Below are 16,834 nucleotides of genomic sequence, written 5' to 3'. Positions count from 1 at the left end.
AATTATCTCTGTGGGCATAAATACTAGCCTAAGTCTTTTTCTTGCATTTGGTGCTAACTATTTTTTGAATAAGAAACTGAAAGAATAAACTCTAAGATATGAAGAAATTGAGTATTTAAGTGAATATTTAGGAAACAGTCACATGAGGGCAGGAATGATCCCACCCTATTTGCCATACACAGGTATCGTGTCTTTCAATATCAAACAATCTGGCAACCTTAGGACCCTTTTACAAAGCCGCACTAAGGCCCATGCTAGGCTTGACCAAGCCAATTCAGCCACTACCTGTGGTTAGTGCCGCCCCACCATAAAGAGACCGTAAGGATCCCCTAGGAAATTGACCACAAGGTGTTAAGTGCTTCATTGCCTTTCTCAGCTGGAAATGCACTTTACTGGGTAGCAAACCCGCGCACCAACATCACTGCAGGGCTCATTTTACCAATGCTTGGTAAAGGGGCCCTTAGAGTTAAGCAGAATATAATATGCCAATTTACGTGGCGGACTCACTTATGTTACCCCCCACGCTATAACTCTCTATTTGTTCCCGGGAGGTCCAAGAATAATTTTTAAAGTTTGTACATTGATATTCAAGATAATGGCATGCGCACACACACACACACACACACACACACACCACACACACACACGTCTGAAATATCTAAAGTCATTTATGGATTCTTATTATATGCAGTACAAAAGTTAAGATCACCAGGGAGAGCAGATCCTATCGGTTGAGGACATTAGGTTGACATCTTCCTGTAAAATTATATTTCTGGGATAAGCAGTATAAAATGTTTTATACTTTTTTGGGGATCTTGCCAGGTATTTGTGACCTAGATTGGCCACTGTTGGAAACAGGATGCTGGGTTTGATGGACCTTTGTCTGTCCTAGTATGGCAACATTTATTTACTTGAAATATATACAAGATGAACAGGATTATGTAATCTTTCAGAAGTGCCAGCAAGCATCTATATATAAAAAAAAAAGCTTATGAGGAAATTTTGGAGAGAGAAGGAATGAGAGCGTCTAAATGATTGGATGATTGAATGAACATAGAAGAGTACGTAATGCATTTTTCATCAGTATGCTTTTGGGATTAAGAATGTTTTATGATGCAAAATGCTTGTGGTAGATATAAAAATGTTAACAATATGTGGAGTAACTGTGTTTCTTTCTTTTTCCTTTTCAGGATTTTCCTATTTTTTCCTCCTTTAATGGTATTGGATCTTTTATATTGTGGACTATTGCTGGAAAAGGCTAACGTTAGCATCAATTTCCTTTTAAGTATTGTCACAGTCTTGCAGGTTATACAAGTCACCTACAGGCAGCTTTTCTGTACAAGTTTATTTGTTGATTGACATGCATTTTGAACTTCATATAGATAACAAGTCTAAAATAAATATGTGAAATTACTACTAAATGCTGAAAAATCCTACTGGGGTAAATATTCAGGCAACGGTGTTGAGTATTTTGCTGACCGCGCCAGCTTTTTTCCCAGATATTCAATGCCTGGCCATGTCCGGGATTCAGGATTGAATATCCAGTTATATGGTGGCCAGCACATAGCGGGGTAAAGAGGACCTTTTATGAAGCTGTGACACAAATGGGTCTGCGTTGGTGTCAGTGCGTATTTTTGATGCTGAGGCCCCTTTTTACCGCAGTGGGTAAGAGGCAGGTTTTTTTTTTTAAGAAATGGACATGCGGCAAGTGAAGCACTTGCCACAGGCTCATTTTGGGTAGACATTTACCGCCACCCATTGAGGTGGCGGTAAGGGCTCCCCGCACTACCCCGGCAGTAACTAGGCAATGCATGGCACTGCCCGATTACCGTTCAGGCAGTGGCGTTCCTAGGGGGCTGACACCTGGGGCGGTTCGCCGATGCACCCCACCCCCCGGGTGCAGCGCTCCCCCGGATGCAGCGCGACCCCCCCCCCCAGTGAAAGGACACCCCCCGCAAAAGAACCCCCCCGGGTGCATGCCTCTGGGGGGGGGGGGGTGCCGCGCGCGCATGTCCTCCGTTCGTTCCATGCTTCTTCTCTGCCCCCAGAACAGGAAGTAACCTGTTCCGGGGCAGAGAAGAAGCATGGAACGAACGAAGGACAGGCACGTGCGGCACCCCCCCCCCCCCCCAGCAGCATGCACCCAGGGCGGACCGCACCCCCCCCCCCTAGGAACACCACTGCCGTCAGGTACACACCGGCGCTACAAAAATACAATTATTTTTTGTAGCATAGGAATTGCATATGCTGGGGGTGGGAACCTACCAATGGGCTGTTGTGGTAGCCCTGTGGTACTTCTCTTTTAGTGAACGGTAAGTCAGCATTGAGAACTTACCAGCCATGGGCTGCTGCATAAAGATAGAACTGTTTTTTTTACGGTCCCATTTATGGCAATTACCATGGCTGGTTAAGTGCTGAATATTGGCAACCATTCAAGTGCTGACTCAACCCTGGAATGCCCCCAAAATAACTGGCTTTCACTTAGGGTCCTTTTTACCAGCTGCGGTAAAAAGGGCCATGCAGTAGTGGCAGCGGCTGTTTTGGCCACGCACTGAGGCCCTATTTGCCACAGCAGATAAAAAGGCTGCAAAAATGCATATCCATGAGTTAAGATGACCTTACCACATGGCCAGTGAGGGAGAGCACTTACCATAACACATGGAGGTGGCGGGTAAGAGCTCCCGTGCTAGCTCGGCGGTAACCGGGTAGCACGTGGCGCTGCCCGATTACCGCTGGGTAACTGCCGTGCAAAATATCAAGCCCTATTTTCCCCAGCACAGCAAATGATACATGCTGGGACTGGAACTACCACCAGGACCTGCATTGGGCCAGCAGTAGCTCCTAATTGGCGCACAGTAGCCCATGTTGGGCTTACTGACGCTTTTGTAAAAGGGCCCCCCCTTAGGCACTAACCACTTAAGTGCTATTGAAATTAGTGGATAGCCCTGAACAAGCTATTTAACTGGTCAGCGGCTGTTTCTGGCCAGTAAACCATTTTGAATATTGACCAGATAAGTCTCAAGAAATTCTGACAGAAATTCATGTCAACATTTGACTTGCCATTACAAAGTTGTAACAACTATCACAGCACAGGTGAATATGTAATCAAACAGGAACAGTAACCTGGGATTAGGATATGAAGAATACAAGAAACAGCAACATCACTATTAAATCAATATGAGAAAGACTACTGGCAGTGCTATGTGATTTAGTAAATTGTCACAAAACTGATTTTATTTTTCAAAATAAATGTTTGAACTACTGTTAGTATAGCATAGGGTAGTTAAAAGCTAGTATCTGGCAGTAGATATATCATTGGAACAGCAGGAATTTTAAATCGTTCAGTTTTTGGTCTTCTAATAGAACAGAAAATGTGATAAAACAGTGAAGAAAACATATCTTTTACTCAATGCAGAGCAGTGTCCCAGGGAGCAATTATAGGGCTTAGAATTATATCTGTTAAAAGAAATAAAGAATATGACCCATATGAGAATATCCAACTTGAAGTGAAATAACATAATTTAGCCTCTGACAGTTTGCAGAAGCAAAACAAAATGATAATCTCTCTGCTGAGTACTCAAACCACGCTCATGAGCCCATCGATATCCATTTTTAACTTGTGCTCCAAACCACTACTGAGAGATAAGTATTTACTGCAGTATTTGTGCTGTTCTGTTACTCAAACCAGTGGATTACATGCACATTTTTCCACAATGTAGGGCAAATTCAGAGCATGTCTCATTGCATTTGTTGAAATCATGAGAAGAGAGGCTGGCAGTCTCATTCATTTGTTCAAATTCAGAACTTTCAAAAACATTTATCTTTCAAAAAGTATATAAATTCTCCTACATGCTTTTATTGATATTGATTTCCATAGCTCCCTCAAGATTCTTCCTGAATCTTTTTTAAATCACTCTGCCTTTGTTATCCTTGTGCTCTCACTGTCCAAAAATATGATATTCTAGCATCGTCTCTATTTTCTAAAGCTTCAAAGAGAGCAGGAAACAAGACATCTTCCCATCACAAATCTAATTTAGCCATAAACCATCTTGAACAGGAGCAAAGTTGTGGAATCACGGCACGTTTCAGTAATACGCCAGACCAAAAGATTTGGCAGTAAATGGGCTTTCAGGAAAACAAAATTGATATCCCTTCTCAAACTATTATGTATTAATTTTTGCTGGATTTTTTACTACAGTACAATATAAAAGAAAAAGAACAGATATGTATCCATAATTGTTTCCTAAATAAATATGTATTAACTCCTTTTGAAAGTTCAAATAAGAAGGTAACATTTTCAATGTAGGAAGAAGAGCACTCCAAATCTGAACTGCCTGATAAATAAACTGTATTTATTTTTAAAACTTTAACCCCATTTACCACTAAACACAGTTTATAAAAATCATAAACATACATGCGTCAATAAAAACATAAAACAGAAATAATACATATCATTAAAAAATCTGGTGTCAGTACTCTCTGCCTTTCCCAATCACAGCCATACTGGGACAGACCAAAGGTCCATCAAGCCCAGTATCCTGTTTCCAACAATGGCCAATCCAGGTCACAAGTACCTGGCAAGATCTCAAAACAGTACAATACATTTTATGCTGCTTATCTCAGAAATAAGCAGTAGATTTTCTCAAGTCCATCCTAATAATGGCTTATGGACTTTTCTTTTAGAAAGATATCCAAACTTTTTTAAATCCCGCTAACCTAACTGCTTTTATTTTACCACTTTCTCTGACAACGAATTCCAGAGATTAACTTACCTGTTGAGTGAAGAAATATTTTCTCCAATTTGTTTTAAATTGATTACTTATAGCTTCATTGCGTGCCCCTAGTCCAAGTATTTTTGGAAAGAGTAAACAAGTGATTCATTTCTACCCATTCCACTCTACTCATTATTTTATATACCTCTATCCGATCTCTCTTCAGCCAACTTCTCCAAGCTGAAGAGCCCTAGCCACTTCAGCCTTTCCTCATAGGGAAGTTATTTCATCCCCTTTATCATTTCCATCGCCCTTCTCTGTACCTTTTCTAATTCCACTATAACTTTTTTGAGATGTGGTGACCAGAATTGCACACAATATTCAAGGTGCGGTCGCACCATGGAGTGATTATAACATTCTCATTTTTGTTTTCCATACCTTTCCTAATTATAACTAACATTCTATTTGCTTTATTCACTGCCGCTGCACATTGAGCAAAGGATCTCAACATATCATCAACGATGACACCTAGGTCCCTTTCCTGGTTGGTGACTCCTTAACGTGGAACATTGCATTACATAGCGATAATTCAGGTTCCTCTTTTCCACATGCATCACTTTGCACTTGCTCACATTAAATGTCACCTGCCATTTATATGCCCAGTCTCCTAGTCTTGTAAGGTCCTCTTGCGATTGTTCACAATTCTGTTGTGATTTAACAACTTTGAGTAACTTTCCTGCTTATTTTTGAAGGATAAGGCCGGCCATCTTCCGACACAAATCGGGAGATGGCTGGCCTTCTCCTAAGGCTGGCCAAATCTGTGTAATCGAAGGCCGATTTTGGCCGACTTCAACTGCTTTCTGTTGCAGGGCCAGCCAAAGTTAAAGGGGGTGTGTCGGAAGTGTACCAAAGGCAGGACGGGGGCGTGGTTAACAGATGGCCAGCCTCAGCCGATAAAGGAAAAAAGAAGGTCGGCTCTGACAAGCATTTGGCTGACTTTACTTGGTCCTTTTTTGTTCACGACCAAGCCTTGAAAAGGTGCCCAAACTGACCAGATGACCACCAGTGGTCACCAACCCCTCCCACCCCCCCAAAAAATGTAAATACATTTTTTGCCAGCCTTTATGCCAGCCTCAAATGTCATAACCAGCTCCATCACAGCACTATGCAGGTCCCTGGAGCAGTTTTTAGTGGGTACTGCAGTGCACTTCAGGCATGCGGACCCAGGCCCATCCCCCCACCTGTTACACTTGTGGTGGTAAATGGGAGCCCTCCAAAACCCACCACAAACCTACTGTACCCACATCTAGGTGCCTCCCTTCACCCGTAATGGCTATGGTAGTGGTGTACAGTTGTGGGGAGTGGGTTTTAGGGGGCTCATTACACAAGGTAAGAGAGCTATGTACCTGGGATCAATTTGTGAAGTCCACTGCAGTGCCCCCTATGTTGCCCGGTTGGTGTCCTGGCATGTGAGGGGGGACCAATGCACTACAAATGCTGGCTCCTCCCATGACCAAATACCTTGGATTTGGCTGGGTTTGAGATGGCCACCATTAGTTTCCATTATCGGCAAAAAACAATGGCTGCCATCTCTAACACCGGTGATCTCTAAAGGCAGGCCAAATGTTGAGATTTGGCCGGCCCTGACCGTATTATCGAAACGAAAGATGGCCGGCCATCTTGTTTTGATAATACAGTCAGGTACGCCGCTTGACGGGGCAGGCGTTAGAGATGGCCGCCCTTATAGATGGCCAGATCTGTTCGATTATGCCCCTCTTTGGTTCATCAGCAAATTTAATTACCTATCTAGTTATTCCCATATCTAGATCATTTAAAAATATGTTAAAAATCAGCGGTCCCAGCACATACCCCTGAGGAACCCCACTATCAACCCTTCTCCACTGAGGTAGGGTATTATTATGGATTAAGAACTGGTTGAAAGATAGGAAGCAGAGAGTAGGATTGCGTGGCCAGTATTCTCAGTGGAGGAGGGTAGTTAGTGGGGTCCCGCAGGGGTCTGTGCTGGGTCCGTTGCTTTTTAATGTATTTATAAATGACCTAGAGATGGGAATAACTAGTGAGGTAATTAAATTCGCCGATGACACAAAATTATTCAGGGTCGTCAAGTCGCAGGAGGAATGTGAACGATTACAGGAGGACCTTGCGAGACTGGGAGAATGGGCGTGCAAGTAGCAGATGAAGTTCAATGTTGACAAGTGCAAAGTGATGCATGTGGGTAAGAGGAACCCGAATTATAGCTACGTCTTGCAAGGTTCCGCGTTAGGAGTTACGGATCAAGAAAGGGATCTGGGTGTCGTCGTCGATGATACGCTGAAACCTTCTGCTCAGTGTGCTGCTGCGGCTAGGAAAGCGAATAGAATGTTGGGTGTTATTAAGAAGGGTATGGAGTCCAGGTGTGCGGATGTTATAATGCCGTTGTATCGCTCCATGGTGCGACCGCACCTGGAGTATTGTGTTCAGTACTGGTCTCCGTATCTCAAAAAAGATATAGTAGAATTGGAAAGGTACAGCGAAGGGCGACGAAAATGATAGTGGGGATGGGACGACTTTCCTATGAAGAGAGGCTGAGAAGGCTAGGGCTTTTCAGCTTGGAGAAGAGACGGCTGAGGGGAGATATGATAGAAGTGTATAAAATAATGAGTGGAATGGATCGGGTGGATGTGAAGCGACTGTTCACGCTATCCAAAAATACTAGGACTAGAGGGCATGAGTGAAGCTACAGTGTGGTAAATTTAAAACGAATCGGAGAAAATTTTTCTTCACCCAACGTGTAATTAGACTCTGGAATTCGTTGCCGGAGAACGTGGTACGGGCGGTTAGCTTGACGGAGTTTAAAAAGGGGTTAGATAGATTCCTAAAGGACAAGTCCATAGACCGCTATTAAATGGACTTAGAAAAATTCCGCATTTTTAGGTATAACTTGTCTGGAATGTTTTTACGTTTGGGGAGCGTGCCAGGTGCCCTTGACCTGGATTGGCCACTGTCGGTGACAGGATGCTGGGCTAGATGGACCTTTGGTCTTTCCCAGTATGGCACTACTTATGTACTTATGTACTCTCTGCTTTCTATCTTTTACCAGTTTTATCCACTTATCATTCCCAAAAAATCATTTACATAGAAGGAAAACCCTGCAGAAATATGTGTTGTTGTTGTTGTTTTTTTTTTAAATCTTCTTAAACTGTTGCAAAGTTGAACAAAATCTAAGATGCCCTGGAAGCTTCTTCCATAGTAATGGACCTGTTACAGAAAAAGCACATGCTGAAGTATCAGCTCAATGAATTGTATTAAGAGCTGGTACCACAAGATGTCTCTCATTGTCAGATCTTAAATTATGGGGTAGAACATATAACTGTATTTCTTGACCCAAATACTGAAGAGCTACCGCATACAATACTTGATAAACCAGAATCAGCACTGTGAGCTGAATACGATACTGTACTGGTAACCAATAAAGACTCTTCAACATTGGTGTTACATGTTCAAATTTTGAAGCCCCATGATTAATTGCGCAGTAGCATTTTGGATTACTTGCAACACCCTACATCGTGTTTTAACCAACCCTAAATATAAAGTGTTGCAGTAATCCAATTTTTTCAGTTTCAACACAATCCAGAAATTATATAATGCCAAATTAACTGTCTGACTAACTTGCTCCTTAAAGGATAAACTATCAGCTAAAATTACCCCAAGACTTTTCATGTGTTTCCTCATAGGACCAACATTCCCATCTAGAACACAACTCTCAAAAGCTGACAACATTGTTAGACAACTATCACCACAACTTCAGTCTTTGCAACATTTAATAATAACTTATTTTCCTGCATCCAACAACTGATTTCTGCCATACAATCTACTATCCACACATCCATTCCCTCCGCTGAAGTAACAGGGTAAAAAACTGAATATCATCTGCATACATTCTGTAGCTAATATTAAATTTACCAAATACTGCTCCCAAAGATGACAAGTAGATGTTAGTGTTGAAAGAGTAGACCCCTGTGGAATCCCCATGATAATTGGATATACTGAAGACACTTGATCCTTCACATGCACCTGCATTATTCTTCCTATTTAAATAATATTTAAACCACATATACACTATTCCCTGCACCCCCAAATGGAACAATTTAGCTAACAACGTCACATTTGTAGTGTCAAAGGACAAGGAGGTATCCATGACAAAAGGCAATATACCTTCTCATCCATTCCTCTACGAATATCATTTACAGTTGACACTAAAAGAACCTCCACACTATGCCCTTGCTAAACCCATACTGAAATGGATCCAACCCCTGGGCATGATCATCACACTCTTCCATCTGCTGCAATACTACCTTCTCAATCACTTTACCTAACATTGGAAGAACCAATATTGGCCTATAATTACACAGCTCTTCCAGATCCAATGAAGCAACTTTCAACAAAGGTTTTACAGTAGCTAATTTCAAGGCAGTAGGGAAAATCCATAAGTGCAGGGAAAAATTCACAACAAAACATAGAGATGAAGCAACATATTGTGCAAGCTGTCTCAAAATCAGAGAAGAAGGTGGATCAACCACTGATTTTGTGGGCTTCAAGCTGCACACAACAGAAACACCAACCACCTGAAATTCTGTACACAGGCGATTAGGTATCAAACCATCAGATACATTAACAAGATCTAACACAGTCCCCACTTCCCTGCCAACATTTCATCCTTATTCAACAAATTACAAGCAAACTCCTCTGTACTGGGACCTGCTGAAACAATATCCCTCCCATTCCCATAACACAAGTATTTCACTATCTCAAATAACTCCTTGCGTCGATAAACAGCAATTTTAATCCTGTCCCTAAAATATACATTTCACCAGTGGCGTACCAAGGGGGGGTAGGGGGGGGGCGGGTCCGCCCCAGGTGCACGCCGCTGGGGGGGTGCCGCGCGCAGGTCAGCGTCGTTCGTTTCCATGCTCCCTCTGCCCCAGAACAGGAAGTAACCTGTTCGGGGCAGAGGGAGCATGGATACGAATGACGCTGACCGGCGCGTGGCACCCCCCCCCCAGCGGTGTGCACCCGGGGGTGAGGGGGTTCTTTCGCTGGGGTGGGGTGGTGTCCTTTTGCCGGGGGAGGTTGCGCTGCATGGGGGGGGTGCTGCACCCGGGGAGTGGGGCGCATCGGCGATCCGCCTTGGGTGTCAGCGCCCCTAGGAACGTCACTGCATTTCACTCATTATCACATACAGAGATATATCTCACCAATTTCAAATTATGTCTCACAATCATTCACATCTCAAGTATGCCTCCACATTTGCTCTGCTTGCTGTAACTTCATCCTCAGTGTCCTGAATGCTGTACCATGCCAGTTTAAGTAGTGAAAGTAAAAACAGGAGGCTGTTCATTTACAGACTCATAACCATCATAGATTCTTGGAATCCACTGCTCCTTAAAATCACATCAAAAGATGACTAAGTCTTAAAGGAAAACCCATGATACTTCTTTTTCCAAGAACTAATATCTAACCCAATCTAAAAATTTATCACAGAATGATCTGGCCAACCCACTTCAGTGTCTACACAGCATATTATCTAGTAAAGATTGTGACAAAAAAATTCAAATCAAGCACATTTCCTGTTTTATGGGTAGCAACCTTTACAATTTTTTCCAAAGAACAAGTTGCCATTATCTCAAATAACACATGGTCTTTTATTAAAAACTGTGATGACAATGGGTCCAAAGGAATATTAAAATCTCCAAAACACAAACCCTTTCTAAGTCCAATGGCAAATTTGCTAAAAATTCCAATATCATAGTACAGTCCATATCCAACACTCCTGGTGGGCAATAAAAAACACACATAAATAAAATCTTACTCTTTAACATTAAACATTTCACCCCCACCTCCTACCACCACTGTCTTCAACTTCCTAAAATCCAACTTAGCCTTTAAAAAAGCACAATACCGCCATCCCTCCTCTCTTCTGAATTTATCCACTTATACCCACCCAGAATACATTGCTGCACCACTACCATATCTGACTGCAATAGCCAGAGCTCTGTTATTACTAACACATCGAGGGCCCCTTTTACAAAGCGGCTTACCACTCGCTAAAAAGGAAGTACTGCCAGGCTACAGCAGCAGCCTGGTGGTTGTGCCCACCCCCGTGCGCATCATATTCAATGCTACAAAAATATTTTGATTTTGATTTTTGTAGCACCGGTGTGTACCCAGTGGTAATCAGTTAACATGGGAGCTCTTACTGCCACCTGAATGGGTGACGGTAAGGGCTCCCCCCAGAGTGGCCGCAGGGCAAGTGCTTCACTTACCATACAGCTATTTCCCCCCCCCCCCCCAAAAAAAAAAACCCTGGCTTTATAATAAACTGCTTCTACAAATTAAAAAAAAAGACCTATCTTTTACCCACTGTGGTAAAAGGGGGCTTCGGCGCACGTCAAAAACACATGCTAATGCCAGCGCAGGTCCCCTTTTGCCACAGCTTGGTAAAAGGAGCACCAATTTCTCAGTCACAATCAAATCAAAAATCACACTCACCTTATTTCTCATAGATCTTGCATTCACCATTACTATTTTAAGAAAACACTCACCCATCTCCCTCCCAGATAAAACCTTAACTGGATATAATGCATTTATCACCCCGGGAGAGCCACCAAAGGCCATTATTTCCTCCTCCTCATTACCAATGCAATGACAGACATAACATCTTCTCCCTTCCCTCCCCCTCAAAAAATATTCCCAAATCCTTATACTCCCCTCAAAGCCCCCCTCCCCCCAAATCCGCCCACAGGAGAATCCTAAGAAGTTCCTTAGTTGCGGTCCTTTGTCGGTGCACCAAATGAGGCACTCTGTTTCTCCAGCATGTTGTGCCTTCAGTACTCCTGTGCCCTTCTTCACCCTGAAACACTGAGTGACGTTACTCAGAGGGAAGAGCCAGCACTGTCTCGGGGCAACAGGAAAGAAACACCAGCGAGGGTCTCCCAGAACAGATGGATCAGCCAGACAGTGCTGATTAGGTAGTTTTCCAATTAAGTTATGCTCATTGTCATAGAAAACGCTTCAATTTCCACACGTAAATTAAGGCGCCATATACAGAATTCTAGGGTAAGTGCAAATTCTATAAAGGCAATTCCATGAGGAGCTATTTTTATAGAATACTAGCTTAATTAATTTTTCTGCCTAACTTTAGGCACAAACATTTATGTCTGCTAAAAACTGGTGTAAATGTTCATGCCTAACTACAGTCAGTATTCTATAACTCTGCACATAAATCCAGCATCGTGACCTATCCATGTCCATCCCTTGACCACACCCCCTTTGGAATTTTGTGTGAAATGAATTATATGTGCAGGTTATAGGATAGGGGTGCAGAGCATATATGTGCATAACCAATAATTAGTGCCAATTAGCACTTGTTAAGGCTAATTATTGATTTTCATCACCAATTTAGCCAATTACTTTATGCGTGTGTGCATGATCCACACCCAAACTTGGGTAACCTATACAGAATTTGGGGATATATGCATAAATTTTGAAAACCTACAGGTACAACAGCAGCTAATTAGGGAGATAACTTCCAAGACTCTTTCTTCCCAAGTGGTTTTGAATGCTAGAGAGATAAAGCACAATTCTTTCTGCAAACACCTTTCAAAATCTCAGATCCAATAAGAAGTATATGCTCTTTATTATTTTAATATATTTTTTGGGTGAAAAAATGTCATGGGCAGGGAATGTGCATGGAAACATTATCTAGCTAATATTTTCACATTAGTATGTGCTATCTAGATAACGTTAACTTAGGAGCTCCTTTTACTAAGCTGCGGGGAAAAGGGCCCTGCGGTAGTGGAGGGGGCTATTTTACCTGTGCGCCAGGGCCATTTTTACTGCAGCATGTAAAAATCCCTCCCTCAAAAAAAAAATTGGCCATGCAGCAAGATAACTCTTATTGCGTGGCCATGCGGTGAGGAGCACTTACCGCCACCCATTGAGGTGGCGGTAAGGGCTCCTGTGGTCAATGGATGGTGGTAAGATCTCAGGTCCAAAATGGACATACGCCAATTTTTATTTTGCCACATGTCCATTTTTGGCCAAATAAAAAAAGGCCTTTTTTGCAGGCGTGCCGAAAAATGGACCTGCGCGCGTCCAATAAATGTGTCTACACCAGCGCAGGCCATTTTTTGGTTCACCTTAGTAAAAGGACTCCACAGCTAAGATTGTAACACTGTGCAAAATCTGTACCATGCCAAAATCTGTACCATGCCATTGAAAATCACCAGCCAGGCGACTTATACATCTACCAGCTGCCAGTAAACATACAAGGCCTTTTGAAGATTGAGCTGAATTTAACAAATAAAATTTCAGATGAAATGATTTAAGAAGATAGTTCTTAAATCATTTCAAGATAGTTGTTTCTGTTAGTGTACTTACTATCACCCCAACAAAGCAAAGGACCCAGTTTGTATGATGCTTCTGAGTTGGGTCTGTCTGTATCTGTGATAACAATCTGTGTCACTGGTAAATGTTCCTTATAAGAGAGAAATCCTGTATCATTAGACCTGAAAAAAGAGCACACACAGGCACAAAGAAATCTCATAAATTGCTCAGATTAATTAAAAAAAAGATATTAAATAGGGACTTCATAGAGAAAAACATGCATTGTTTTATTTCATTTTGTTTGCTGTCTGTCATTTAATTCATTTAACTTTTCAAGGTGTTTCACTTATTTCATCTGTTTGTTAATTTTTCAGTGAAGCCGGTGCGGGAAACAATTTTTCACTCTAGCACTGGGACTTTGTTTTCCAGTTTCATAAAACATGCAGTCTGGAATCCTCAGCAGAGATGAGCACCACAAGGAACCAAGAGTGGAGCAAAGTGACACCAGCATGAACACCCCATAGCAACATGAGAGGAGCAAACTGGCCAAACCATATGGATGGTATGTTTTAATTTATTTTATTCTTAACCTCTCTGATGTTGATTATGAAAGGTGGTAAATAAATTAGGTATAAAAGAACACCTCATAAGATAGTGAGAAGGACAAAGTGGCCAAACAGTGGCAAGAACACCTCACAGCACAGAGAGACAAAATGGTGGTGACTTGAAGTTGTCAATACACTAGGAGTAGGACAAAGCATGACCATCAGTAGCAGGAAGACCCGACAAACTAAGGGGTCTTTTTATTAAGTCATGCTAACAAGTGGCCTGTGCTATTTTTAGCATGTGGGTTTCCCCATGTGCTGAGGCCACTTTTAATCAGCAGTAAAATGGCTGCAATTTCTACTTTTCTATTCATGGCCATGTGATAATTTTCCAATTAACATGTGACCGTTTGTGTGTGGTGAGCACTTATCACCACCTATTTACTAGGAAGTAAGGGCTCCTGCCCTAACCCCATGCTAATTAGTCAGTGCACGACAATTTACATAGTAACATAGTAAATGATGGCAGATAAAGACCTGTACGGTCCATCCAGTCTGCCCAACAAGATGAACTCATTATACATGGTATGCAATACTTTATATGTATACCCGAGTTTGATTTGTCCTTGCCATTTTCAGGGCACCGACCGTAGAAGTCTGCCCAGCACTGTTCTTGTACTAAAATTTCTGAAGTTAACGTGAAAGCCCTTCAACCTCAATTCATGTCCTCTAGCTCTACTGCCTTCCCATCTTCGGAAAAGGTTTGTTTGCGGATTAATACCTTTCAAATAATAGAACGTCTGTATCATGTCACCCCTGTTTCTCCTTTCCTCCAAGGTCGGCAAGTCTCTCCTCGTTTGGTTTACCCGATTAGCACAGGGCACGCCAACTCTCCACCTCCAAAAATGGTATATTTTTTAGCACAGGATTGACGCACACAGATCCCAGAACTACTGTGAGATGCCTGAGCATGTCCTTTGGTAGTGCCTTTTTAGCGTGTGGTAAGCACACATTAGTGCTTACCATCACTTAAAGAGCCCCTAAGAGAAAAGTAAACAGCAACAATAGTGGCAGAAAGAATCTAAGGCACTGAGAGCAGCCTGTGGCACCCATAGAGAGACAAAGCAGCAGCAACAGTGCAATGAACAGCCTAAGACAGTGAGAGAGAATGAAAGTGAAACAAGCAGTAGTATGGACACTCCAAGGCACTGTAGAGGCGGCAGGCAGTAAGAACAGTGGCATACAATGCACCATTATTGGTTGCTCATTTAGGGTCCTTTTACAGAGTGCCGGTGGTAGTTCCAGCCCCAGTGTACGCCATTTGCTGTGCTATGGAAAATGGCTAGCTACTTTCAAGTGCAGCACTAACCTGGCGGTAATTGGGCAGTGCCACACGGTAGCTGGTTACCAGTGGGTTAGCACGGGAGCCCTTAACACCACCTCAATGGGTGGAATTAAGTGTCCCCCGCCCCAACATGGCCATTTGGTAAGTTAAATCTTATTGCATAGCCATGCCATTTTTTGGCCTTTTAACCCTCTGCTATAAAAAGGGCTGCAGCGCATGGCATAAAGGGCCCCCGCCGCTATCGCAGGGCCCTATTTACCACAGCTTGGTAAAAGTACCCCTGAGAAAGGTATCAAAACCACCAAAGAATCTTCCATGGAAATAGAGCTTCTGAAATGCTTGTTAATGTATTAAAGTGGGGTTTACAGGGCCAGCTCTTTCATTAGGCAAACTAGGCAGGCACGCACAGCACTGAGATTCAGGGGGCAGCAAAAGGCAGCTGGGAGGTAATTTAAATTTGCTTCGTACCGGTTTCCACGCTCCTGGAGGCCCTAACTCAGCAGCTTAGCTCACATGGTCGCAGGAAGGAGGCATTTAATAGTGTAATTTTCCCTTCAGTGCAGGGTCAGTCCTCAAAAATTAGATGTGAGATCCCAGACCCTTGTGACTCATACTATAAGACTGGTCCCAAGAGACCAAGGAAGCTGACATATTTCTAAGTGTCATTCCTCAGGTTGCATCTGTGTGTGAGCTCTCTGAGTGTCTGATCAGGAAAGGAGATCAGATTGGAAATCAATTTGAAAAGTTTAATTCCTTAATCACTTTGTTATAGTGAATCAGTGTATGTATAATTCAGCTGCTGGAACAGCTTTTTCTATAAAGGGGTTTATTTCTCTACCTCCTCCCCCCGCCCTCCCACCTACCACCACCACCATCACCACCACTACACGAGTAGCATAATCAGGTAGCAGATCTTGGGCGTACAGGCAGAATGGGTGGGCACAAAACATCCTCTCCACCTCTCCCTATCCCCTGCCTCCCAACTCATAATATAAATCCCTAATCTGGCAGAGATCTCCATGCTGTGCCAGCTGAAGACCTCCTCTAGTCCTCCGCAGGTGTCCAGTAGCCCAGAACACCATGCTGCCAAGCTCTGCAGTCGGCTAGACAGCAGCACTCCTGAGCTTGAGCCAGCAACTAGCATGTTCATTTCTCACAAAAACTGAGCATGTACTAGGTGTTAGTTCAGGCTCGGGAATGCTGCTGCCAAGCCAATTTCAGAGCTTTATGGCATGATGTTCTGTGCTCCTGGACACTGCAAATACTGTACACTATTAAATGCATTGCCCCTGAAATAAAAATTAAAAACAAAGCAAAAAAAAAAAAGAAAATAACTTATGAGATTGGAAAATTAAACAGAATAAAAATGTTAGTCCTGTACACCTCAGTTATGCATAGAGGAATTTCAAAGAAAAATAATATGGGGTCAATATTCAAAGTGATTTAACTGGCCAGAAACAGCTCCTGACAGGTTAAAATACCTGTTTGGACCTAACCGCTAATTTTCAGTGGCCATTAACTGGTTAGTGCCACTGAAAATAACTGGTTAGTGCTGAAATGAAAACCAGCTATTTTGGGGTCATAACAGAGGCAGCAGAGTCAGCACTTGGCCAGTTAAGTGTCAATATTCAGCACTTGACTGGCCAGGTTAACCTCATAAATTGGACCGCATAAAAATCACTCCTATCTTTAGAGTTCTTTTACCAAATGCATGGAGGGCCTACCTCTGGTTTGCCGCAGAGTGATTCGAATCTACTGCTGGGATCCCAGGGGAGACCGGTGGTAGTGCCAGCTCCCACTGCATTCCATTTCTGGTGCTAGAAAATAGTTTTGTATTTTCTAGCACT

The 16,834-nt window shown here is 42.8% G+C and overlaps 1 protein-coding gene across 1 annotated transcript in view; it reads right to left on the bottom strand.

The window, feature by feature from the left end:
• The window catches only part of LOC115463266 (contactin-associated protein-like 4), a 1,024,538-nt gene that overhangs the window by 95,257 nt on the left and 912,447 nt on the right, over window positions 1–16,834 (bottom strand). The window contains 1 exon segment of the mRNA XM_030193620.1: window positions 13,152–13,279. Coding sequence (XP_030049480.1) covers window positions 13,152–13,279 — 128 coding nt within the window.

Source organism: Microcaecilia unicolor, chromosome 2 (assembly GCF_901765095.1).
Source record: "Microcaecilia unicolor chromosome 2, aMicUni1.1, whole genome shotgun sequence".
Taxonomy (NCBI): Eukaryota; Metazoa; Chordata; class Amphibia; order Gymnophiona; family Siphonopidae; genus Microcaecilia; species Microcaecilia unicolor.
This window is presented reverse-complemented; position numbering and strand designations above follow the sequence as displayed.